The sequence below is a fragment of the Sarcophilus harrisii genome, chromosome 2, assembly GCF_902635505.1.
Source record: "Sarcophilus harrisii chromosome 2, mSarHar1.11, whole genome shotgun sequence".
NCBI classification, from domain to species: Eukaryota; Metazoa; Chordata; class Mammalia; order Dasyuromorphia; family Dasyuridae; genus Sarcophilus; species Sarcophilus harrisii.
Genome location: NC_045427.1, coordinates 213,848,505 through 213,874,958, shown reverse-complemented (window position 1 = coordinate 213,874,958; position 26,454 = coordinate 213,848,505). Strand labels below are relative to the sequence as shown.

Below are 26,454 nucleotides of genomic sequence, written 5' to 3'. Positions count from 1 at the left end.
CTCTCTAGTCCCATCCCCCCGCGGGCCTCCCCCGCAGGTAAAGTAAATCCTCCCGGCGCGCCTCCAAACGGGCTTTTTGTTTGGCCCTGGGTAACGTGACAGTCCTTGGTACTCTTCCCTTTTCCTTGCCGCCCCCACGCATCTGGACGCCCTTTATCCGTGCCTGCGACACATCCCCCGACACGAGCCTTAAAATCTCGAGGGTCCAGCTTCGGTAGCCCCGCCCTCCAGAACGCCCCTCCCCATTTCTAGTAACCCTAAGTGACCCCTCCGTCCGGTTCCTGGCCAGGAAGAGCACGGGCTATGGGGGCTTCCTCCCCCCTAGGCAGCCTGGCCAGTCTGCTGAATGTGACCGGAGAGAAGTACGCTGGGAAGTGGGAAACGGTAAAGAAGGACACCACAGGGCACAGTTGGGTTTTGGCCTTTAGTCTGAAAAAGTGTTGATTGAAAGTGTACAACAGAGTGGGTGGAGGCGGCTAAGGGACCAGGGAGCCGCCAATAAAAAAGAAAGTTCTTAAATAAAGTGTTCACAGAGTAAAAACCAGAACCACCAGTCCTTCCCTCCAACACAACAGCACAGGCACATTAATGGTGACTTGCACAGGGTCAAGGCCTCCAGCTGGTGCCGTGCTCCACCTCTCCCACTGCCCGATGAGGGGACCAGTTGGGGGAGAAAGAAGGGGCTCCCGCAGTGTGCTGGGTGGAGGGAGAGCCCTCTTTGGAATGGGCTAATGAGCAAAGCCACCCCGATCCCCCTGCACACCTCATTTCCACTGCTAAGGCTAAAGGAAAAAGACAAAACTCAGTCTCAAGTCCGATGGGCTCAGAAAACAGTCTGGGTGGGCAGGGGAGGAGACAGTTGCTATTCCTGTTTGGCTTTCTTGCTGTTATCACTGCTGCCATTTTCTCCAGTGGCTTCGGGGGTCATAGCCTCCTCTAGTCTTCTCTTGCCACTCTCAGGCAGGGGTGTTGCCGTGCTTCGGGGTTTGAAGCAGATGATTATGCAAGTCATGTTGTCACACCCAGTGCCGTCCCCAGAAGTGTCAGGTGCCAGGCACTGATCCAGCAGCTGCAGGAGGAACAGGTTACTTCAGTGGTGGGGTGGAGACAAGAGGCTGAACCTGATAATTCCTGACAGGAATGGGAGGAGTGGGCAAAGGGCCTCAAGCTTCACGAAGTTCAACTAAGAACTACCAGCAGGGGAGAAAAACTTCCACAAAGATTTGTGTTACTCTGGTTTAGCCACTGAGCCAGAGACTCAATTTTTCTTACACTTAGAGGACCTTGCCACTTCTCTCCAGAGTGGTCAGCTCACCTCTTCTACGATGGAGGAGAGCAGCCGAAGCTCCCCATTTTCATCCCTCTGGCTGATCTTGGCCTGGATAAAGTCCACTACTTCCTGGCTGCTCATCACGTTCCTGTGGTCAAACACAATGGGTCAGAGCTCTGCCTAGGATCCGTAAGCGTAAAGGAAGCAGGATGGAGCAATTCCCGTCCTGTTACTGTGAGTCAGTGTAGAATCCTTTAACACCCCCCCCCCAGAGTGGCCTCCTACTCTTAGAGCTGCTGTTTAGTGCAGGCGTAGGTCTGTGGCCTCCCAGCCCCTCACTCACCAGATGCCATCACAAGCGATAACCATGAAGTCGTGGTCCTCATTGAGGGTTAGCACCTTAATGTCAGGGAGTGCCGAGATCATCTGTTCCTCGGGGGGCAGGTTCTTATTTCTCTTATAGAAGTGGTCACCTGGGAGGAAGATGAATTATAAAAAGCGTTGCGGTCCACACAAGGAATCTGTATCCGAGACACCCGCTCCTCTCACATGGTCCAGTGGAGAGAGTTTTGGGTAAGGACCCAGGAGACAAAAGCCTCATTCCAGCTGCCACTTCATTTAGTCCACTACAAAATCAGGATGACCCATCCTTTCAATAATGAAAAGTATTAAAAGCACTATACAGATATTACTATGAACTATCTTGGAAGGGTGGAGGCCCCAGTATCTTTTCTAGTCCCCAGCCTCTTACCAATGGCTCGAGAGAGGTTAAGGCCCCCGTTGACTCGCCCATCCATAGTGACCTTGCCACCAGCATTTTTGATTCGTGCTAACTCCAATTCATCTTCAGGCTTATGGTCATAGGACATATCCAAGGCTTTGCCAGCTTCAGACACCACACACCGGGAGTCCCCTGCATTTGCCACGATTAGCTGCTTTCCCCGAATCAGGGCCACCACTGCCGTTGTGCCACTGTCGGAGCCAGGCTTATGGGAAAACAACAGGCAAAGGATCATGAGGACCACTCTCGGGGTCCAGTTCACTGTAGAAGCTGGCCTTCCCAAGGCTTCATCCTCCTCCATCCAGCCCAGGTGGATACTGGGAACTCCTAGGACAGGAGCTGTATCCAAATCTTTAGTAAATGAAGGCTAGATGAAAGAATCTCTCCAAGAAAGGCCAACCTACAACTTCTCTCCAGGTAAAGATTCTATGGACCACCATTTGGCTAACAAGAGAGACTCGTAGGCCAGGGGCTTCCATGCTAAGACCCAGCTGGGACCTCCTGTCCCCCCAATCCAAGCTTTAGCACACCCGCTGCAGGCCCAACACGCACCTCCTCTTTGCCCTCCATCCCAGGCAGCATCATCTCCTCCTCTTCCTCTTCCTCATCCTCCTCTTCTGCCTCTTCTGTATCATCTTCATCTTCCTCATTAGCTTCCTCACTGCTGTAGCCATCTTCATCTTCACTGCACTCCTGCCACAGGGATGAGGCCATGCCGCTGAGATGAGGCTGAACCTTCCCTACCCTGAAGCCCACCCATCTCCCGCCAACAAATCCTACCTAGTCACACTCTCTCCAACCCCTAAGAACTGCTCGGGATTGGGGTAGGGACATTTCAGGGTGGGAAGGGCATCGGTACCTGGCTGGGTTTAGCTATCAAGAGTGGGGAACCCCAGGGAAGGCCAGAGATGTCGGCCAAAGGTCAGTCACCTCCCCAAAACACAGCTAAAAACAACCTCCCCAAAGAGAAGGAAATGCCCTAATGCCCCGATTATCATCTACCTTCTTGTTTCCTCTTTGGGAGATGGTTGGGCTTCTGAGGGCCAAGACTGGGTCTATCTCTTATTGCCTCCACCCAAGAAGAGAGTCAAGGAGGCTAAACCTTTAGGGGAGTGGGGAGGATGGGAGGGAAAGTTTGAAAAAGTGGGGTGGGGACAAGACAGTCCCTCTGTGCAACTCTAGCACCTGTTGGCCCTCACAGGCCCTTACCTCACTGTCTTCCTCTTCCTCCTCTGCCTCATCTGACTCATCCTCACTGTCCTCAAAGAACTTGGACTTAGCAGCACGAGGTGGCTTGGCGGGGGTGGAAGAGCAGGAGGGGCCAGCCTCTCCAGTGGGGGTGAGAGGCTCATCACCCTGGACTGCCTCAGTCCCACGTTCCAAGTTGGAGGAAAGGTCTGGGTGGGCCTCAGCTAGGGGGCCATTCTCCTCCACAGGGGATTCCCCTGATGGCTCCTCAGGCCCTGCCTCCCCATTGAGGCCCTGGGACCCTGGTTCCTCACCCAACCCAGCCCCAGCCTTGATGTGGGGAGGGCCCTTGTGACAGTTCTGCCCGTAGCGTGTTAGAAGTTCCTCAATGGTCATGGTGGCCTCTTCATGAAGCAGGGCTGCCTCCTCATTGTCCACTGCAGGGAACAGGCTAAATCAGAGCCCCTTGTGCCCCACTCATTAGCTCATGACCCTAACTTTCCTGTCCCAACCCTCAGTGTGCCTAAAGTTCCTCTCATTATTGGGTCTCAGAGGGACACCCTTTTTCTAGAGGTTAACTTGGGAAAGGCTGGCCTTTCCCACCCACCCCACCCTCAATCTCTGTTACTGTTAATCTCCCTTTCAATTTCATTACAAAAAGTAATCTGACCAAAGCACAATGGAGAATGGTACCAATCACTCAGGAAAGGTACTGCTCCATGCTTCAAACACATGCTCTTAAGAAGCTGGGCTACCTTGATTGGTAAAAGAGGTAAACAAGTCCAAGGATCACAAAAGAGGGCTTCCCTAACCCATCATAAAGAAGCATAATGGAAGGATGGCGCACTCATGTACTACACACTCAACCGACACTAACGAATGGCTTTTGAAATAAATCTCAGCCAAATTCTGCTCACCATCATCCTCATCTGCCACCTTTTCCTTTTCATCCTCATCCTCAGGGGGCCTTCCGGCAATCTGTGCCAGCTCTTTAATGACTTCTTCTGTAGTCAGTTTGGCATCAATAGCCAAAAAGGCATCTTCCAAAGCCTGAATTTAAGCAATGTGAAGAATACAAGAGGAATGAAACAAAGGTAGAGCCTAAAGAGGTTCTCAAACTTTTGGTCTCGGGATGCCTTTACAGGAGTTTTTGTTTATATGGATTATAATTTTGTATCAATATCATCATGTTAAAAATGTAAACTGATTTTTAAAAATAATAAACCCACTGCATCTTGATATAACATTTTAATAAACTTCCAAAACAAAAAAGTTGATGAGAAAAATGTCATTGTTTTACATATTTTTGAGATCAAAAGATACCTGAATCCTCATATCTACTTCTGTTTTCAATCTGTTGCAATCTGTTGTTTTTTGTTGAAGTATATGAAGAGAATCTGGCCTCATATAGATTTTTAGTTGGAAACGGGAGGAAATATATACCCAGAAAACTGAATCCTGAAACCACACTGAGAATTACTGGCCTAAAGAAGATGCCTGTCTATAATGCTATGGTACACAGAAGTATGACATTATATTCTCTTAAATTTAGAACTTTGCAAAAGATCCCAAATAGAGGAGGAATAAAGAAGTTAGATTCTTTAGTTTCAGGAGGGAAAAAATGGAATAATTATAGACCTACAATTCATAGCCAAGGAATAAAAAGGGAAAGAGAAAGGGAGCAAGTCTTTATTAAAGACTTAACTATATGCCAGGCCCTATACCAAATAAGCCTTTACAAATATCTGATCTGATTAAGGAATAAACTGAGGTGGACACAAAGGTCAAGTGACTTGCCCCAGAGGCCAAACCTCAACTGACTATCTAGCTGAATGGTCCTAAATACAAAGACAAAAATGTAATAATGATGTTTAGCTTTTATTTAGTGTATCTTATGAGTCAGCCACTTTACCAATATTCTCTTATCTAATCCTCACAACAACCCTGGAAGGGAAGGAGTAAAGTCCAATTATGATCCTAAACTGTTAAATAGCCAGGGTCACATAGCTAGAAAACATCTTGAAACTGAATTGTATGCAGGTCTTCCTGACTCCAAGTCCAGGGTTCTATCTCCATTTAAAGAGGAGAAGGGGGTTCTTACCTTCTGTAGTTTTCCTTCTTTGTATGCTTTCTGATCTTTGATGATCTCAGGGAGATATTTGGCACAATATAGAGCAACTTCCTCCCCTAGAAGAAAAGTGAAATTACTCAGAGTCCATTTCATTACCTCTCTGAGGTGTATCCACATACAGCTCTCAATTTATGTAAAATGGATCATCCTAGAGACTTTTGTAAAGAGATTTTTATGTGATATGAATCTGAAAACATAAGGAGGGAAAAGGAAGAGGAAGAGGACCTCACATCCATAGCGGGAGGAGACCAGCACAAGGATAGTGACACACCACAAAGGACAGGAGTTGGTCAAATAAGGGTCTGGTTAGATCAAAAATACAAAAACACAATGGGGGCAGATACATGGAATTTATACACAGAGAGAAAGAAAAGGATGGCGCCAAGGACAGACACAGTCAGATGAAAGAGACATGTTGGAAATTGAATACAGAGGTGCAGTGGAGCAAATGTCTCCTCTCTGTGTGCTGGAGGTCTCAAGCCAAGCCCCCATAATTTGATTCTTTCTTTTCTTGTTTCTTGTAGGGTGGCTGTTTTGTAAGGGTTTTTTGGGGAGGTTGGGAGATCACAGTCGAAGAGCTGGGGGGGGGAAAGGGCTGGAGAGAGAGTGTGTGCGTGTGCTGGAGTGCATAGTTCTATTAACTTAAGTTTTTTTGAGGAATATAGATTTCTTTCCAAATTCTTTAAAGTTCAATTTTTGTAATGTAAATTTGCACAAATCAAAAACAGCTTTAACTTTTTTCTTTTTGTATAGCTCAGCCTCAGCTCCACAAAGAAAGGTAATTTAGGAAGGTGCCTTGAATAAAACAAGGTCCAGTCTATTTATAGCATTACTGAATCATTAAAGCATTGTTAGGAATAAGGGGCAACAACAACAGTCTGAGCTCCCCAAAAAGGAAAATTAAGTTTAAAGAAAGACAACTGGAGACTCAGACCCTGAACACTTACTAGCTGTATGACCCTGAGCAAGAAGATACTTAACCCCAAATGCCTTGTCCCCCACCCCCCAAAAAGATAGCTGATGAGACCATCTAAATGAAGCTATTCTGTCTTATATCACCTACTGCCAATGTGAACGAGAGCAAATTCTAGGTCTGATTCCTGAATGCTCATTGGATGAACAGCTTTTAGACAAGAGCTTAGGACTTTTGTGCCTCAAGACCAACTAGGGCTCAGAATCCTAGTCATGTGAGCCTGTTCTTAACAGAAAAGATGTCCCAGAGCCTTGAATGTGACAATTGCCAGCTTGTACTTACCTCCATGTCCATCATAGACTGAAAACATGGCTGTCTCACTATCCAATTCAGGTATACAGTTGTGAGCATCCTGGGAAAAGAATAAAGAATAATCTTTCCAAGGCAAAAATTACTTTCTCTGAACTCTACCATATCACACCTCAGGTTTTGATGATTTTCCCTTGGGCAAGATCCCTTCCTTAGCTAATACAAGAAGATTGGGTCGGGCAAGTTCTTTGTTTTATTTTGCTTTTTAATGATGAAAAGAAAAAAGAGAAATGAGGTGGCTACCACACTATGCTGGTAGTCTTCACGCTTGGACATTCCAAACTTGAAAAGAGTTAGAACCACCTCTTCTTGCTGGGCTTCAAAACTAAGCCTTCTGAATTTGGGATTCAAAGAAAAACAGTACTATCAAGAAGTGATGATTCCCATGAAATCTCCTGAGCCCCACTAGCACTCCTAAGCCAAAAAGGAGACATTAGAGACTATTCAATCCCATTACAAAAAAAAGTAAACTAAGGATTAGGAAAGCAAAAAGATTTAATTATCTAGCAAGGGGAAGAGATGGGTTACAATCCAGATCCCCTGATTGAGTTCAAGGCTTAGGTCTACTTATAGTCATGTCGCTAATCTATTTCCTACAAGAGTTCCATTTTTCTCTCATCCTTCTGGACCTCTTGTTTAAGCAAGAGGACTTAATTATGAATAGGAATCTGGTCAAAGACAAGAAAGGTTAACACAAAATTGGCAGAAGGTATTGTTGAACTGATTGAATTTTAAGATTTCTAGAAACTGTATTATTCTTAGAAGCATATTGCTGAGGTTTTGATAAACTACCTTTGTTTTCCCAAGAGAGAGATCTATGAGATTCATATAGTGCTGATCGATGCCATCCTGTTTTATCAATCTCTCCAACCCTACTACCTACTAAGAAAAGCAAAACATATATTCTGGTGACTCAACACTGCTTTCCCCTCCTCGAGCTGCAGCCTTTCTATTCAATGCCAAACTTATTCAAAGAAGTTCCTACATTATGTTTGGTTTTTTCCCCCATTCATTTCCTTCCTGGAAACCTTATAATCCAGCTCTCTGTCCCAACACTTTATTGAAAATGTCTTTTCAAAAGTTACCAAGTGATCTCTTATAAAAGATCCTGTCCTTTACCTAGGCTGCTGATCTAGTTAGAAAAATGTAAGAACTAGGTCAGGGAACCCTTGGACTTTTAGTATTTGTAGCTTAAATGATGGGATGAAAAACAGATGTTGAGCTCCTCATCAAGACAGCTACTGAAAGTGGCATTTCTATTATATCTGGAGAACTCCATTTGGAGAGATGGGAGACCGACTCTGGCACTGCATGGGTGAACCACCTAATTCCTCTTAGATATGTAGATTCTGGCAGAGAAAGGACAGGTGAGGGTAACAAAGGGTCTTTACACAAATGGTTGGTTGGTGTTAGGAGCTTCATAACTGATTTCAGGAAATCTAGAGGATTTCAAATTTCCTCTCAAAAATATTTGTAGCAAGAATGAGAAAATTTTTAGAAAGAGTTTAGGCCCAATTTAGATTTAAGAATAGGAGAAAAAAATGGAAAAACTAAGTGTTAGAACTGAAAATCCAAGAACAGTGAGAAGAAAAGAGGATCTAGAATGGAAAGGGTCTTAGAAAATGTTGAGAAGAAAAGAGAGAAGGGGAAATCTTTTTAAGGACAGCTTGAAGGAGAATTCCCAATATTTCCTTTGAAGGAAGCCAAAAGCCTCAGAGAGGAGAATAGATAGTCTCCAAGCCAAGAAATTGGAAAGAAAACCTGCATGGTCCCTTGATGTAGCATACCCAACACAAGTAACTACAGATACAGAGAAACCTGAGCCAGATCTCATAAGATCAAAATATACCCGATTATCTGTTTATAGAGCCATCCTAGAAAGCTTTACGATCAGGGCAATTTTCAAGGAAAATAACCACCAAAAGGAATACCAATATTTTTCTACCTGCACTTCAGTCTGAATCAGCCTCCCTAGTGAATTATATCTTTTGTTGAAAGCTGCAGTACTGGAATGGCTGAGGACAGGGAATCAAACTAGAGAAGGGGAGAGGTTGAGTACAACAGAAGTGGCAACTACATCTATTCACAAATTAAAAGCAAAACCAAATGCTTTAAACTCGGGAGGGTTTATAATTACTTATTTCTCTCTCCATTAAGTCTCTTACCACAGAACAAGATAAAGTATTAGGAAGTGGGAAAACTATATCAAGCCCTGCTCAATAGCTAAAAAACAGTGACAAGGCAGCTAAGGCCCAGGCTGCAAAGGAGGATAAAAAGAATGAAGCAAGTACAGAAGAGGTACTCAGATGAAAAAGAAAAACAAAAAACAATACAATATACAACATAGACCTTGAATTATGGGGTGGGAAAACTTGAGTTAAGTTTTCTTTGGATCAAACTGAAAATCTGTTCTTGCCGGACTGCTGGTCTATGTCGAGGAAAACTTGAGTCCCCAAGGTGAAAGAACATCATCTATTAATAGAGAAGCTTATGCTATGGTAGAAAGTCTGTTTCTTTTCCCTCCCAGAAGATTTTCACTCAGCTGATAGATATAGATATGCCACTGCAGAACATTCCCAGGAGATTTCTGTAAGAGTTAGGAAGTCCAAGTGTCAGTCATACCCCACTTTGTAAAGCCAAGATGAAATTTTAATAAGTTCTCAACTGAACCCCAATCCTTCAGTCAAAGAGACTACTTTTAAAAAAGGGGCAGAGGGGTAGATCCTTCCTACCATTAGTCTGATACCATGGCAAGCAGAGAAAAGATGTGGAGTACTCCTGTAACAAGAAGGCAATGGCTCCAATTCTGAAAAGGAATGCCCTTTCTAAAGAAATGAAGTCTCAACTTTTCCCATAAAGTTTCCCCCAAACAGAAAGGACAAAAAGAGTTTTTTATTATTAGGGACCTTCTTCCAGATAAGGATATAATACGGATCTATGTCCAGATGGCATTAAGCCCAGCACCCCAAAGGACATGATCCAGTCACAATAATATACTTCACATGAACTGTCCACTTAAGGGAAAGGGTTTTCTTAAACCTAATACAGCCCAAAGTCCAAATTCTAAATTCCAAACAAATCACTTCAAGGAATAGCACTAGTCCAATTTGAAGAAGCTGAGCCTGACTCATCCATGTTAGGAAGAAGCAAAGAAGTCAGGGTTATACATGAAGTCCCCAGAGATACTTAGGAAAGGTACCAAGACAACTAATTCCCTGACCATAGGTCTTGATGATCTTGTACACGAACTTTTTTTTTTTTTTTTTTGATTTGTAATCCAGAAATATAGAACAAGAAGAGAGATGGGACTGATACACAGCAGCATAATGCAAGAGTAGAGTGTCACTTTCTGTACCCATACAACTCTAGGAATACACTGGAGACTACTGACTAATCAAAGAACATTTATTAAATACTTTTCCCTAAGGAGTTTTTATGCTACTGGGGAAGATGACATGCACATCTATGAAAAACAAACAAACAAAAAAAAAAACAAAACAACAACCCAAAGGGCAACTGAAAGATACATACCAGATACAAGTAGGTTGCAGCAAATTACAAATTATTGAGAAGTTTTAGACTTGAAAACCTCAAAGATGTGATCAAGAAAAAAGGAGGATAGATGACTTAGTGAAAGAAAACACAATTTAAGTGCTAACACCCTGGTCTCATATGAAATATTTTAAAAAATCAGAAGTAGATTAGTCAAGTACACTGAATAGAACCTTTTGAAGGTTTTCATGAAAGGGAAGGACATGGGTAACCCTAAGAATTGATGAATATGTGGACAAGAGATAATTACAAGAAGACACATGAAATGAGGCAGAATGAAAAGACCAAAAGAACAATATATATACTGACTCCAGCCTGTACTGGAAGGTAATATCGAGTGGCAGCAAAACTACTGACAAGACAATGAACAGCCATAGTACTACTTCCCCTTTTAAGTAAAACTTTTGTCAATAATTTTTATTCTTAATCTGATTAACTTTCTCTCCCTGCATTCCTCTACATTTGCCTATTAGAGTCACTCCATTCAAAGAAGAAATTTTTAAAAGAAAATAAAGAAATTAATCAACAGATCAAAAAAAAAACCAACTTAAAAATACATACAATTTTACACACACACACAACAGCACCCTTTCATTAAGATTACAGTACACAATCTCATTTTTATTAACTAGTACATAACTAAAGGGCATGACTAACAAATTGAATGACAGTTGGGATTCAAAATTGTCTATACAGGGATAAAAGTAAAGTTTTAAACTTGATTTAAAAAAAAAATCAATTTCACAAGTATGAAATGGAGGAGATATACGTAGATAGAAATTTATTTGAAAAATATCTGGAAGTACTGTAGACCACAAGCTAAAATAAGTCAGATGTGATGTGATGTGATGATGTCCTAGAAGACTAATGCTATTACATTAAAAGGCATATTGTTTAGGATTAGGTAAGATTAAAAGACATACTATCTAGGACTAGAGAGGCAACAGTTTTACTACTCTGCACCACCATCACACATTTTGAATATTGTGCTATTGTTGTTTCTGATTTGGTATCATATTTTAGGAATGATGTTGATAAAACTGCAGAGCATCCTCTGGATAGGACTTTGCCAGGACAATAAAGTCTACAATTCATGCAGTAAAAGGATTGACTGAAAGCAATAGGGAGGTTTTTGGTAGATGAAGTATTCTGAAGGACTATCATATACAAAAGGGATCAAACAAGTTCTGCTTAGTAGGGAAAGGAAGGGGAAAAACAAGTGAAGCACTATAACAGCCATGAAAAGACAGACTTTAGTAAGAGTTCTAGGAGAGTAGTAGTAGTACAGGAGAGTGGTCAAGATCAATCTCAATCTGAGAGACCTAGATTTAAGTCCTATTTTGGCCCTGGTCAAATCACTTTTAACCTTTCAATACTTTCACGGGAGGGGGTAAGGCTGAGGAAAAGTTTCTTTATCATGCTCTTCTTTTACATGTGAAATTCCAGACAAAGTTTTTGAAGAGATCATGGATACTTGTAACTTAAGAGGGAATGTTCTAATTGAAAGAGACTTTTTTTGTGAAAGTTGGTGGTGAACTGTCAGGCAGATTTATTCTTGTGAGTGTAAGGTCCACCCTCCACCCCTGCCCCAAAGAGTAACAAAGTACAATATCTATTAAAAGGGTTTTCCCTTTTTTTCTCTTCTGGAGTTAGTCGTTACATCACAGGAATGTGAACCAATCATCCAAAGCCCACCAATAATTAGAAAGCTTTCTAATTGGCTGAGTGAATAGTGAAATTATGAAATAAATGAATTTGGACCAGAGCATCCAAGGTGAGCAGAATTCCAAGTTGACATAATGGTGTTTTTAGGTAAGGGTTGAAAATCGTGACTGGAGAACAGCTAGCAAAATAGAACTGGTCTAGGCGGAAAATTTTAAATACATATTTGTAATTATTCTGGCATATTATTTCTCAAATGAATTTTTCCCTCACAAATAAATAATCCTCAGCAAAGAATAAAAATTGAGATGTTCATCAATGGAAATAAACAAGTTGAACTTGTGCTGGATTATTATTGTGCTATAGAAAGGATAAAAACTGGAAAGACTCATGAATTGATGCAAAGTAAAATGAGGACCAGGAGAAGACTGTACAAAATATTGTATGATGATCAACTCTGAAGGAGTCATACAGTGATTTAAGACAATTCCAAAAGACTCATGATGAAAAAAATGCTACCTACTTCCAGAGAAAGAACTGATGAACTAATGGAATCTGAATGCAGATATCAAAGCTTACTATTTTTCATTTTATTTTTTGGTGGGTTTTTCTTATGTCTTTGTTTTCTTTCACAGCATTGCAAATATATGTTTTGCATGACTGCACAGGTATAACCTATATCAAGTTGCTTACCATCTCAGGAAGAGAGGATGGGAGGAAGTAAAGAATTTGGAATTACATTTTTTTTTTAAATGCATTGTATATGTATAACCTATATCAAACTGCCTGCTGTCCTGGAGAGGGGGATGGAAGGAGAAAATTTTGGAACTCAAAATTTTAGATCAATACTGACATTAAAAAAAAAATTTTAATAGCTTTTTATTTACAAGTTATATGCATGGGTAATTTTACAGCACTGACAAGTGCCAACCTTTTGTTCCAACTTTTCCCCTCCTTCCCGCCACCCCATCCCCTAGATGGCAGGATGACCAATACATGTTAAATATATTAAAGTATAAGTTAAATACAATATAGGTATACATATCCAAACCATTATTTTGCTGTACAAAAAGAATCAGACTCTGAAATATTGTACACTTAGCCTGTGAAGGAAATCAAAAAATGCAGGCAGGCAAAAATATAGGGCCTGGGAATTCAAAGTAATGGTTCTTAGTCATCTCCCAGAATTCTTTCGCTGGGTGTAGCTGGTTCAGTTCATTACTGCTCGATTAGAACTGATTTGGTTCATCTCATTGCTGAAGACGGCCAGGTCCAGAGTTGATCATCATATGGTATTGTTGTTGAAGTATATAATGATCTCCTGGGTCCTGCTCATGAATTTCACTCAGCATCAGTTCATGTAAGTCTCTCCAGGCCTTTCTGAAATCATCCTGTTGGTCATTTCTTACCCAACAATAATATTCCATAACATTCATATACCACAATTTATTCAGCCATTCTCCAATTGATGGGTATCCACTCAGTTTCCAGTTTCTGGCCACTACAAAGAGGAACTTCTCGAACCTATTAGGGTATTTTACATATATTTTCCACCAACTAAACCCATTAGCAAATCTACAAATAGGCCAACACATTGCTACCATACTCATTGATCTAAGTTGATATGAAAAAACAGGACCAAAAGGTCAAGCTAACTTTCATAGTTCCATATCATCGACCACTACTTCTACCCAAAAGGGGCTTATTAAATCGTACTTCTTATCCTTCACAGTTTCCATAGCATTAATCCTACTAATCTTATAATTAAAGACCTCGAATAACTTCCAAAACTACTAAAATAGTAATAAACAAAATCCAACCCAACAATACCATTGCTCAACCCCCACCACAATAAAGATATCCCATTTTAATCCTGACCTACACAATAATTACCTAAAGAATCAAACAACTCACAATAGCCTTAACAATCTCAACCTCACCAGACATCATTAATCAAACCACTTCTATTAACAAAGTAAGTAACAACATACTAAAACCCACCAAATTCCCTACTCAGCTCTCCGGATATTCCTCAGTATTCTTGCACATACAGGTCTCTTTCCCTTCTTTAAGATCTTTTTAGTATATAAGCCCAGTAGTAACATTGCTGGATCAAAGGGTATGCACAGTTTGATAACTTTTTGAGCATAGTTCTAAATTGCTCTCCAGAATGGTTGGATGTATTCACAATTTTACCAACAATGTATTAGTGTCCCTGTTTTCCCACATCCCTTCCAACATTCCGCATTATCTTTCCCTGTCATTTTAGCCAGTCTGACAGGTGTGTAGTGGTATCTCAGAGTTGACTGACAACTATCTTTACATGCAATTGGAAAAAATAAAATATTAAGTTAAAAAAAAAAAAAAAAGACTAAAGGGAAAACAGAATTAGAGGCTGGGTGCAGCAAATCTTTGAACCCGGGGATCAAGCAGGTCCAACCATCAAGATCAAGATAACTTGGTATCTAGAGCCAGGAGTTAACTATTAGTGAAGGTTTAGAAGTTAGTAAAGGGAAAAACTCTGGGACAAAAACCAAATATGTCCCTAGACCAGGTCCCTAGTTGGAGAAAGGAGGGGACTGGATTTATATAGTACCTATTATATGCTACAGGATTATACAAATGTGAGAATCAAATGATATTCACAACCTTACAGAAGCAACCAGAGTTATCACCATTTTACAGTTGAAGAAATTGAGGCAAACAATGTCTAAATGACTTACTGTGCATCACACAGCAAGAAAGTGTCTGTGGTTGAATTTGAACTTGGATTTTCTTGACGCCAGGCCCAGCACTCTACCCCCAGCCCTATACCTAACTACCTTTAGTTTATGGGGACTGGTTAGTTGAGGAAACTGATATGAAATAAAAATATTTAATGATCAGAGAATTGTCTACATCTCTTTAACATCTGATCCAGTGGCATTTTCTCATTTTTCATTCTTACATTCATTTGACAATACCAAATCCACTTAAAGACTGTTCTCCTTTGGCTTTCCTTTCTCCTTCTGTTCCCTAAATGTAGGTATAACTCAAGGTCCAGTCTTTAGCCCTCTACTCTTTATATACTATCCTTTTTCCAGCAGGGATCTCTGACTTCTCTGCAAATTATCTCCAAATCTACTGTCATCCATCCAGTTGTCACCCAGATTAAAAATATCAGCTTTTAATATTCTACTCCCTCAAATCCCACATTCAATTAGTCAAATCCTTTAAAATTTACCTTCACATCTACTTACAGCTCCAACCCCATATTTCCAATTTTATTACCGTCATATTTGTTGAGGCCCCCATCACTATTCACCTGGAATACTAACAATCTGATCTACCTTCCTTCAACTCTAATCTTTACAAAACTGCCAAAATAAAATGGTCAAAAATTTCTTTATTGCCTATTACAGGATAAAATATAAACTCAGAATATCTCAGAATCTTAGGGCTGAAAGGAACTTTGGAGATTCATATGTTTTGTGAAATTGTCTAATCCAGAGTGGATAGGTGTTTCATTCTAAATTTATCTTTCATTTTTCCTTGAACAAATTTCCAGGCCACAGGAAGATAAATCTATAAAGTTCTATTTCGTCCACTCACTTTACAGGTAAAGAAACTGAGGATCAGACAAAAGTAGTATAATGTGCTAGATAGACAGTAATAGATTTGGAATTAGGAAAACTTGGATCCTTGAAATCCTTCTTTGCCCTAGTATACTCTACTTTTACTATATCTATCTATCTATAGAGATACATGTCATTTCTCACCCATCTACCTTAGATTTTAAGCTACTGAGTGTCACATTATTAAATCACTAAATCTCCAGTGCTTAATACACACAAAGTATTAATTAAACCACTGTTAATTTTAATTTTTTCCTCTGTAACTTCTTACAGCCTTCCCTCTTCCTTTCCATTCCCAATGCCACTACCTTTGTTTAGATATTTATTAGCCCATACTAATATTGTTGTAATATTTTAATTAGGCTTCCATTTCCTAGTCTTTCTAATTAATCTTACATACATTCAACAGATTAACCTACTGAGGCAGTGAGGCGGCTCAGTGGATACAGCACTAAGCCTGTAGTCAGGAAGACCTGAGTTTACTTCTAGTCTCAGACCTTGAACACTTCCTAGCTGTGTGACTGGGCGAATCTAGCCTTGCCAAAAAAAAAAAAAAAAATCCCCCCAAATACCCAAACAAAACTAGATTAGCCTACCTAACAGTTATTTGAAACACTTTCCCATCCTCCTTACCTACTTTCATTAATATAATTCAAACATCATTCAAGGCCCTCCACAATCTAACTCCTATCTAACTCATCTAAATTTCCTGCTCAAATTTTTCATTCACCATTTCCTTAACATAATCCAAACATTCCCATCTTCTCTCTTTTGTTCTTATCTGCATGCTTTTCCCCTATCTTACTCAAGTTATATCCTGCCTTAAAGGATCAATTAACATCTTACCACTTCTTGCTGGTGACCAAGTCATTAAGGATCTGCCCCTCTCAGTTTCAACTGTCAAATGGAGATAACAATAAGCACTTGCCTCCCAGTGTCATATAGTGGACACTTACTAAAATGTTTGCTTTCTATAGATTTTCAAACTGACAAAATTCAGGACATGCTAGATTCTACCAAAATCCTACTTTAATGTCCCATCATGAGGTGATTCTAGATTTCTGAAGGTTTTGGTGGCAGAATATATATGGTCTGATAAATCTAGGAAGCCTCAGATATAGATTGTGAAAGAATTTGTCTGAAGATATTAGCCTAGATATTTAAATGCATAACCATATCACTAGGTTGGCCATTAAGAGTAATTTTTTTGGTCAATTAATGGAAGCAAAGCACAAAATATTCTTCAGTGTGCAACTCCTTTTCTCTTTGTAATAGTGGGAGCAAAAAAATGGGGGGGGGGGAAGAGGGTAAAGATCCAGAAGCTGTTAAGAATCAGTTTTCAAATCTTACAAAATAATTAATTTAAGAAATCTACACCGAGTATTATCAGCAAAGTCAAAAAATTCCATTTGTACTAAAAATTAAAATTATTTAAAAGTTAATTCCAGACTGTATATAATATCACATTTGGTAGATATGTTGTTTATTTTGCTGAACTGTTTCCCCTTCCTATTCCTTTTGTTCCTCTTAGAAAGAAGTTTGATAAAGAAGTTACGTTTAATACACAAAACACATTTTTATAAGCAAAACAAGCTACGTGTAATACGTTTTTCTGTTCCTTAAAAAAAAAAAAAACCCTAAAATTATTTAAGAGGAGAAAAAGAGAGAAAGACAATAAAGAAAAAAGTTTAAAAAAGAACTACCAGCTTAGACGGTTTAGGTGTCACGGACTTCAGAGGGGAACAGTCACTCTAGAAAAAGAGGCCCACTTTCCTCACCCTACAATATCAACCTCTCCTACCAATGACTATGTCAAAGCAAGAGTTCCAAGAGCCTCTTCCAAACCAGTGATTCTGCTTCTAGCTCAGCCCTCTCAGACATTACCCCTGGAAGCAACCCTTGTGGAGACAGGACCTGCTAGGTGAGCACTGAAGCCTCCTCAGGAGCCAAACCTATTAAAAACCTAGAGAATAAAGTTGCACCGAAGTCCTTGATACCGTCAACATAAGAAACAGATATGATTTTATCAATACAACTTTATACAATTTGCTTTGGCACCCTAAGGATCATGAGACCTTTCCACTGGACTTCCAGCTGAAATCCTTAACACATACACACACACACACACACACACACACACACACACACACACACACACAGTTTCCATTGGAAGTGAACTCTTTTAAGAACTATCTTGCAGCACTTTTCTGAGGGTCCAAGAATTAGAAATTGAGGTGATGCGTATCAACTAGGAAATGGATGAATGGTCATATGTAATTATGATGGAAATACCATTGTGCTATAAGAAATGATTAGCAGGATGCTTCTCAGAAAGACTCCAGTGAGATAATGCAATGTGAAATACACACTGTGTGCTTAATACAATGACCCAAGATAACTCTGAAGGACTTATAATGAAAGACTGTATCTGAATGCACATTGAAGCATACTTTTTAAACTTTATTTTTCGGCATGTTTTCTTTTACAATATGTCTATTATGGAAATATGGTTTTGTGCAACTATACATGTATAACATTAAATTGCTCACATTCTCAATGGGGGGTTATGGAAGAAGGAAGAAAAAGTTTTTAAAAAGAATGCTAAAAATTGTTTTTACATGTACTTGGGGGGAAATAAAATAATAGATGGATTTTTTTTTTAAATCTTGCTTTTCTATGTCTATACCCAATACTTAGCACACAGTGCTTTGTGTTTAATAAGTACTTACTTAATACTTTTCATTCATTAACAATTACTCTGCATATAGTGTTTAATAAATGCTTCTTCAAAAATTAACTGTACTGTGTGCAAATCACTAATATTAAGAATTTACAAATATAAGTGACATGGTGCCTTACTACAAGAAGATATCATTTCTAAATAAAATGTTGAAAAGTTGTGGTATTCTAATCTAATAAATTACTTTTGTGCCGTAAGACATGATAAAAGGATGATTTCAAAAAAAAACCTGGGAAGATTCCATGAACTGGTGAAAAGTGAATAGAGCAAAACCAAGATAACAATCTACACAGTAACAACAACATTATAAAAATAATCAACTAAGTAGTTAAAGACAATTAGTGACTGATCAATAGTGATCCACAACTCCAAATCTTCACAGTATAAATACTATTCACCTCCAGACAGAAAACTAATAGACTCAAGACTGCAGCCTGAAGCATGTTTTTTTCCCTTTCCTTTTCTTGCATTTCCCCTCAGAACATGGCTAATGCAGAAATTCATTTTGTATATAATACAATGATATCAACTGTGAATAACTTACCTATTCTGAACAATAAGACAACCCGTGACAATTCCAAAGGACCTATGATGAAATTCTCTCTAGAGAGAGAATTGATGAACTCTGAGTGTAGATGTTCATATGACTTCACATGTAAAAGTGTTTTATATGACTTTATATATATTATATATTTCTTGCTTTCTCAAGGATGGGGAAAAGGGTGGAGGGAGGGAAATAATATAGAACCAAAAAAGATTAATTAATAAAATATTTCCATTGATGTATTTCAACATGAATGAATAAATAATGAAATGTTGAGAACTCTTTTTCTTAGGATAACAGTGAGAATGGAAATGGAAATGTTAAAGCCACAACTGAAAGCTCTGTAGAGCTAACATCTGATATAAATTGGGCAAGGAACTAGGCCCTAATAAGATCTAGGTCTAATAAGATGCCATAATTTCTTCAATCCAATCCAATCACTATGATACAACCCACAATAATGACTGGGTTGTTTTGAAGTGATGTCTCCTAATTGTCTTTAGAAAAATTTTTAGTCACTAACTGAATTTAACTTGGTTGATTATCTTTATAATGTTGTTGTTACTGTGTAGATTATCTTGGTTTTGCTCTATTCACTTTACACCAGTTCACAGAAGTCTTCCAGACTTTTCTGAAACCATCCCTTTATCATTTCTTACAGCACAAAAGTATTATTACTTTAGAATACCACAACTTTTCAACATTTTATATAGAAGTGACAGCTTCTTGTAGCAAGGTATCATGTTACTTATATTTGTAAATCCTTAATATTGGTGATTTGCACAATTGACCATTATAAACTCCTTGGAGAAACTACTTATATTTTGAGTCTTCTTCACAACTGGCTGATTCCCAACTCTCACTAACTCACACCTCTCAGACTGGCTAAGATGACAGGAAAAAAGAATAAATATTGGAGGAAATGTGGGAAAACTGGGACAATGATTCATTGTTGGTGGAGTTGGAAAATGATACAACTATTTTGGAGAGCAATCTGGAATTGTGCCCAAAGGGTTATAAAACTGCCTACCCTTTGATCCAGCAGTGTCTCTACTGGGACTGTATCCCCTCCCCCGCCAAAAAAAAGGAAAAAGACTTATATGTACAAAAATGTTTATAACAGCCCTTTTTGTAGTGGCAAGGAAATAGAAATTAAATAGATACCCATCAGTTGAGGAATGACTGAATAAGTTATGGTATATGAAAATTGTGATATATTATTGTTCTATAAGAAATGATGAACAGGATGATTTCAGAAAGGCCTGAAAAAGACTTCCATGAACTGATGTTGAGTGAAGTGAGAAGAACAAGGAGATCATTGTACACAGTAACAAGATGATTATATGATGTTCAACTGTGATTGACTTGGTCCTTTTCAACAGTGAGATGATTCAAGGAAATTCCAACAGAATTGAGGTGGGAAATGCCCACCACCCAGAGAGAGAAGTATGAAGACTGAATATGGAGTGAAGCATAGTATCTTCACCCTTTTTTGTTTGTTTGCTTGAATGTAGGTATGTGACCAAAAAAAAGAGGGGTGGGGGTTTACATGTAATTGAGGAAAATGAAAATTAAAATAAATAAATAAATAAAACCAACTAGCTATTTCCTAGAAACTAAGTCTATTTATGAACTTTATTGCATTGTTTTCATATTAGCTATAGTTCTAGCTCCAACTCTAGTTTAGTCCCCATCTTTGCCTCTCATTTTCACTAAGCAACTTCAATTCAAAATTGTTAATATTTTAATAAATATTAACAAAAATGTTAATATTTAAAGATAAAACTTGACATTTCTATTTCTAATGACTAACATATGCAACTATTTTAAATTTTCAAAAAGTGTTAAATATTCAAGAGGTCATAGAAATCTGTAGATAATAAATCAAAGGTTAAAGAAGCTGAAAAATGAAGAGAGCGCTAAATTTAAAGCTAGAAAGCCCAGAGTTCAAATCCAGCCCAAGGCACTAGCAGAGTGTCTCAATTGCAGTCTGCCTCAGTATCTTCCAAGCATAAAATGGAATTAACAATAGCTCCTTTCTCCCAGGGTTGATATAGGATCAACTGAGTTAATATTTGTAAAGCATTTGGCACACAGAAGCCCCTAGCTGCTTACTAAATGCTTATTTCCTTCTTTTTACTCCCCTCCCTCCCAAAGAATCTTTTATAGGTTATAAGATTCTAAGTTTTATGTCTAGCAAAAATAAATTCACTCATTAAATAGAAATCAGTGTTTAATGTTCAGTTGGAAGGTCCCACATATCAACGACATTTAAATTTGGTTCTATGGAACTGTGCCTCTAGAGATAGCATGTCTGTTAAAAGTAGCTTGTGAAGATGGGTGATAATAGAGCTGGAGCCTCTGTCTCTGCAAGTGTGTACCCACAAATCTAAGTCCTTCAGGATCTCTAAAAGTGAAGTCTTGAAAAGATAAGTGAATAAGGGAGGATCTTGAGTGGCAAGGAAAGGACGAAGAGTTCGGAAATAAATTTGTTCAGAATGTCTGAGAAGTCTGAGGTCCAAGTACAGCCTTCAGTAGTCTTAAAGATGAGGAATGTTACAGTAAAAAGAAAAAGTCCTAAAATCTTTCTAAAAGTGAAATATCCACCTCTCTCTCTGAATTATGAGGAATACAGGAAATATCTATTATGGTTATAGAAAACAAAAATATGCCATTATATTTAAAAAATTGATTTGATTCTCCTTACAAATTATTTAAATTGAATGTACTCTAGATAAAGAGTGGGTTCCAGTTTGATTGAGAAAAACAGACACTGCGCTTCACTACAAGGGGATTGGATTCAAAATCTAGAAATGGCATCCCTTTTGCACGTGTCACAATATTACAAACTGCTCTTGTCACTGTTCAATTATATCCAATTCTGTAACTCCATGGACCAAAGTATGCAAATACTATCAGGGAATTTTCCTATAAAGATACTGGTTTGTCATTTCCTCTTCCAGTGGCAAACAGAGGTTAAGTGACTTTTCCAAGGAGACACAGCTATTAAGTGTCTGAAACTGGATTTGAACTTGTCCAGTGTTTTATCCTGAGCCACCTAGTTGCTTATTAGGTACCTACACATTTTCCACCATCAGGATTCACACATTTTTACATCAAATACTAGAGTCACATCTTACATAATCCACTGGATATGTAAAATTAACTCTTTTACCATGGTTTAAGGTTCAATTACTCCAAATCTTCCACTCTAAGTACAAAGTGTTCTCAGTATATATGAAAGAATCAGAGCATTTTGAGCATCTTTTCTAAAGAGTCCCAAAGATCACAGATCTATAATTTTACTAGAAGGCAGTGAATGTCTTCTAATCAAGACTAGACCAATCATAAAAAACTGTTAGCCCAAAAAATTTTAGAGCAGTTTTAATATATCCAGCTTTATTATAAGAGACTGCTACAACCCTTACAAGAACCCTAAAAATGATTTGAAAAATATTACGCATGTGACCAATAAGCCCAATTAATTGCCTCCAGTGCTAATTGCAAATTCTTATTCAAACCTATGTGGTAAATGGCTGACAGATATGTTATATTGCTGGGAAGGAAATACTTTGATCATTTTAAATGAGTTAATGAATAGTGACAACTTCAGTGTTTTCACAAAAAACTTTGAAAACTGTCTTTCAATGACTTTTGTTCATTTTAAGTTGAACATTGAGGTCATTAAAAAAAAAAAAAAAGACTCATACAAAACTATTCCAATGAATAGCCAGCTTAACCAGCTTGGTATTAGAGAGAGGCTGAAACCTGCAAAGAAACTATCACATCTGTCATATATTGCATCTCCTCAAGTCAAATGAGATCCCAGGCTACTCTTACCTCCTAAAGTCAGTTATTACTACTGCCCTATGTAAAAAACTATGTACATGAAATGTTCTAAGATTCTTTTAATTTATTCTTTTTAGTCACTGAAGTTAAAGTGCCTACTTTAAGTTTATTAACTTTATTAAATGCCTACTCTATGCATTACACTGCTATAAATTAGAGAGATAAAGATGAAAAACCAATTTTTGCCTTCAAGAAGACTACAAAATGCTAGAGAGATGAGAAACTAAAGTTGTTAAAAAAAAAAAAAAAAGGTAGACCTATGAGCATCAAGCCCATAATCATCATTTTCCAAGTCTAGCAAATTTCTTCCTTTTGTCCAAATCTTGAAAATTTAAGATTCTAAAAAGTGAAGTACTTTGCACTACTATGATGCAGAGGCTTCAACTCCCCAAGACAATGCTCTAATATGCCACTGTCTCTCCCAAAACTCATTCCAATGCTTTCTGGCTGATCGTGCTTCTTAGACCTCAAACAAGTCATTTCCCACAACCCACCATTTTAAACACTTTCTATTCAACTGCCTATAGGGCCTGACATACAGTTCCCAAGTCACTTGGTTAAACATATCCATTCTACCCAACAGTTCTAAAACTTCAACTACAAATGTCTTTTCCAATCCCCACAATACAAAAGTTCTTTAAAAAGCTTTATCAATTCAAAAACATAAATTTGGAGCTTCATAGCTATTTCCTCTTAGTTCTGTAGACCTTAAAGACTAGGGGGGAAGGGAGAGGTCAGTTCAGTTATACTGCCCATAACTATCCAAGGCTCTATAATCCCCTCTCCAAAAGTCATTTGGAAACCTCAGCTTGTTTTTGAATGACTCAAAACTTGTCATAAAATTACTACACATCACAAATACCTCAATCATCTACAGAAATATTAAAAAGAGATTCCTGAGCCAAGAAGAACTAGAAGAATAAAAAAGGCAAAAAGAACCTAGGAGACCCAAATCACCATTAAAACTATCTTTTAACACCCAAGATCAAGACATTCTGAGTTATCTTTGAAAACTCTCTCTCCAATGATCTTTAGCCCATCCGAAGTTGGACAATCTAGGCTACCCATCCATCCATTCTCTGCCTCCCAACCAGACACTCTTCTCCCCAACCACTACCACTACCACCACCACCATCAATTCATACTCTGCTCTCACACATCTCAACCAGCTTGGTCTCAGGCTCCCTCCAAAGCAAGATGAGACAAGAGTGGGGGAACTCCCTATTTGTTGTGTCTGGATTACACCTTCTTATTCAAGGCACCTTGGTACCATAATGAAAGAGGCTAGAGAAAAGTAGGGAGAATAACATGAAGATGAGTGTGACAGCTACCACCCCTGACTCAAAAAGTACGGTACTTCATCCTGTTATGCTGGGCCTATGCAAAAAGGCTTCAACAAATTTAAGGTCTTACAGAGTGTTCAATTGATACACAAGACAATTTAGGAAGAATTTCTTTAAGGATATCCAAGCATGTGAAGGGGGAGGGGGGGAGGGAGAGGAGACAATTTTTAAAGTACATTACAATATTCAAACACCTTTAGCTGTCAATCTCTCAGAGGGAAATTTTAGATCATGGTCATCTTAGCTAAAAATCACTGCATGACACATAGACCTTTGTTGATTAGCCTCTAAACTATACTTATAAGCAAAATGAAAAGGTCCAGTAGGAATAATGAAACATTGGAGGAATTAGATCTAATTCAGACAATTAAAATAAGAAACTAGAATTATTGCCAAAGAATGGCAGTAACTAAAATAGAAAGAAAAGCTTAAGAAAAAAGACCACTCATATTTAACACAGAAGAAAATGTATGCAATAAGGAATCCTGGAAGTCTTGCCTTATTGTATATACATCCCAAATTATAAGATCATAAAAAGACTCTCAATGGAAAAATTATAGAAATGAAAGGAACCTACCTAAATTAACCAATCCACATTTCTTTTAAGACAGGGCTGACCTTTAAACTATTCCAAACAAAATCCTAATTTGTGCATCTATCATATCTATTACACTGTGCATTGTGGAGAACTACATAAAAATGGAGACACTATCCCTCATCTTAATATTACTGGGGAAGAGAAACAGAAAAAAGGTGCCAGTCTGTTCAGATCCCTTGTACAATTTATCCAGACTGCTCCTTTTAATAGTCAAAAAAGACCATTCAGCTACAGAACTGGAACCTAAAGCCCAAAACTGTTTAAATCCATGCTGTCATTCTAGAACTTAATGGGGGAAGGGGTGAGGGGGAATACCCAAGAGTAATACTTCAAGAGTATATCTGTATATCAAGAGTAATATCTGTCATTGACAAATGAGAGATATTATACCAATTTTTAAAAATCCTATTGCCTTAATTCATTTTCTCACTCCAGTTTTTCTTCTGGACACACTCCTCTCTTCCCCCATCCACCCCCACACCCCTATTTTTCTAACCTAGGAGAGTAGTAGTGTGAAGAGCATTTATCTACATCCTCTTCTTAAACACCAACATCTGATACCGTTCTCTGTATTTTCAAACTTAACTCCAATTAAACAACTTTTTCTTTGCTATCTCCATCCCCTCAAGTAAGCAAAAAGGGTTCCTAACAAAAAATGCAAAACAAAAAAAAATGCTCAACTAAAAGTCACAGGGAAAAAAGTTGATGAAAGCAACGAAAGTTTCTTAAGATTGATGACAGCAAGTAAATGCACTGTAAGCGACTAGCCGCTTCAAAGTTAGCAAATGACCACAACAAAGCGAATTTTGGGGAATTTAAGCAAGAGATACTGAGCTGGAATGAGAGAGATCAAGACAGTTAACTTGAATGTATAAAAAGAAAGAAAAACCCTGGAAATGACCTCTCACAAGGTTCGCTCTTGACAGATTCTGGAAGACAAGGTTGGGGCCTTGGAATTGACACCATTCGGTGCCAGGCAACAGCAACTTGGGAGTTTGAAAAATCCAAAACAGAATGCTTGCTCAGCATTCCATTTAGGAGGCCTCCCCACCCGGACTAGGCCTTCCCATTTCGTATCTATGTTCGGCTAAACACACACACACACACACAAAGATGCGTACTCCGTGACAACGCCGCCCCACCGAGGGAAAAAGTCACCTTTCTCTCCCTTCCCTCCCCCCTCCGGGGAGCCCGGCGGGAGAGCAGACAAAACCCGAGTTCCCGCGGCTCACGCCCAGAGCCCGGCGGGCCGGCCGGCCCAGCAAAGCCGGGGTCGGGGCGTGGGGGTGGGGAACGGCCCGAGGCACGCCTCCGCCGAGCCCCGGAGCCTGCCCGCCCCGAACTCTGGAGTCCCAGAACGTGCCTCTCCTCCTCCACGTGAGGCCAGCACCCGCACTCCGCCTCCCCTCTCCCAGCGGTTGCCCGGCCGCCGGAGCCCGCCTCCTTCCCGCAATTACCTCCATCGAGACGCGCCAGCCTTGCATGGCCGAGAAGCCGTAGGGCAGCGGCAGGCGCGGGGCGCCGTGTCCTCCCGGGCCCGAGGCGCCCTCCCCATCCCCAGAGCTCTTCACCGTGTTGGGCTGGGAAAGATACGCGCCCATCGCGACGTCTGAAGGCCCGGCAGATGGGCAGGGCGGGCGAGAGAAGCCGTGACCCGTCCCGGCGCAAAAGCTCCGGGGGCACGCGCCGCAGGGAGCGGACAGAAAAGAAGGCGTGGCCAAGGCGACGTGCCGGCGAGAGGCGCGAAGCCTGCGAGGGAGGTCGACGGCCGAGGGCTGGAGGAGGCGGCGGCCGCGGTAACGGGATCAAGGGATCTAAGGGGGAGCGGAACCGGAAATAACGCCAGGAGGCGACCCCTCCCGGCCAGATGGGGCGGTGCTTAAGAGTCATTTCCTTAGCA

The 26,454-nt window shown here is 39.7% G+C and overlaps 1 protein-coding gene across 1 annotated transcript; it reads right to left on the bottom strand.

Annotated features, from left to right (window-relative positions):
• Positions 1-405: 405 nt before the first annotated feature.
• Positions 406-26,454, bottom strand: PPM1G (protein phosphatase, Mg2+/Mn2+ dependent 1G). Its single transcript, XM_003767094.2, has 10 exons — positions 26,012-26,454; positions 6,626-6,695; positions 5,341-5,426; positions 4,157-4,289; positions 3,261-3,676; positions 2,604-2,744; positions 2,022-2,256; positions 1,614-1,743; positions 1,316-1,418; positions 406-1,069 (listed from the first exon to the last, which is right to left on the bottom strand). The coding sequence occupies exons 1-10, from the start codon at positions 26,153-26,155 to the stop codon at positions 863-865; spliced, it is 1,665 nt and encodes a 554-aa protein (XP_003767142.2). The 5' UTR covers positions 26,156-26,454; the 3' UTR covers positions 406-862.

Bases quoted from the DNA above. Each gene is read 5' to 3' on its own strand.
- PPM1G (XM_003767094.2), bottom strand. From the start codon at position 26,155: ATGGGCGCGTATCTTTCCCAGCCCAACACGGTGAAGAGCTCTGGGGAT. The intron at 6,696-26,011 runs GTAATTGCGGGA...TTCTTTTCCCAG, and splicing joins GCTGGCGCGTCTCGATGGAG to GATGCTCACAACTGTATACC. The intron at 1,419-1,613 runs GTGAGTGAGGGG...GTTTGACCACAG, and splicing joins ATCGCTTGTGATGGCATCTG to GAACGTGATGAGCAGCCAGG.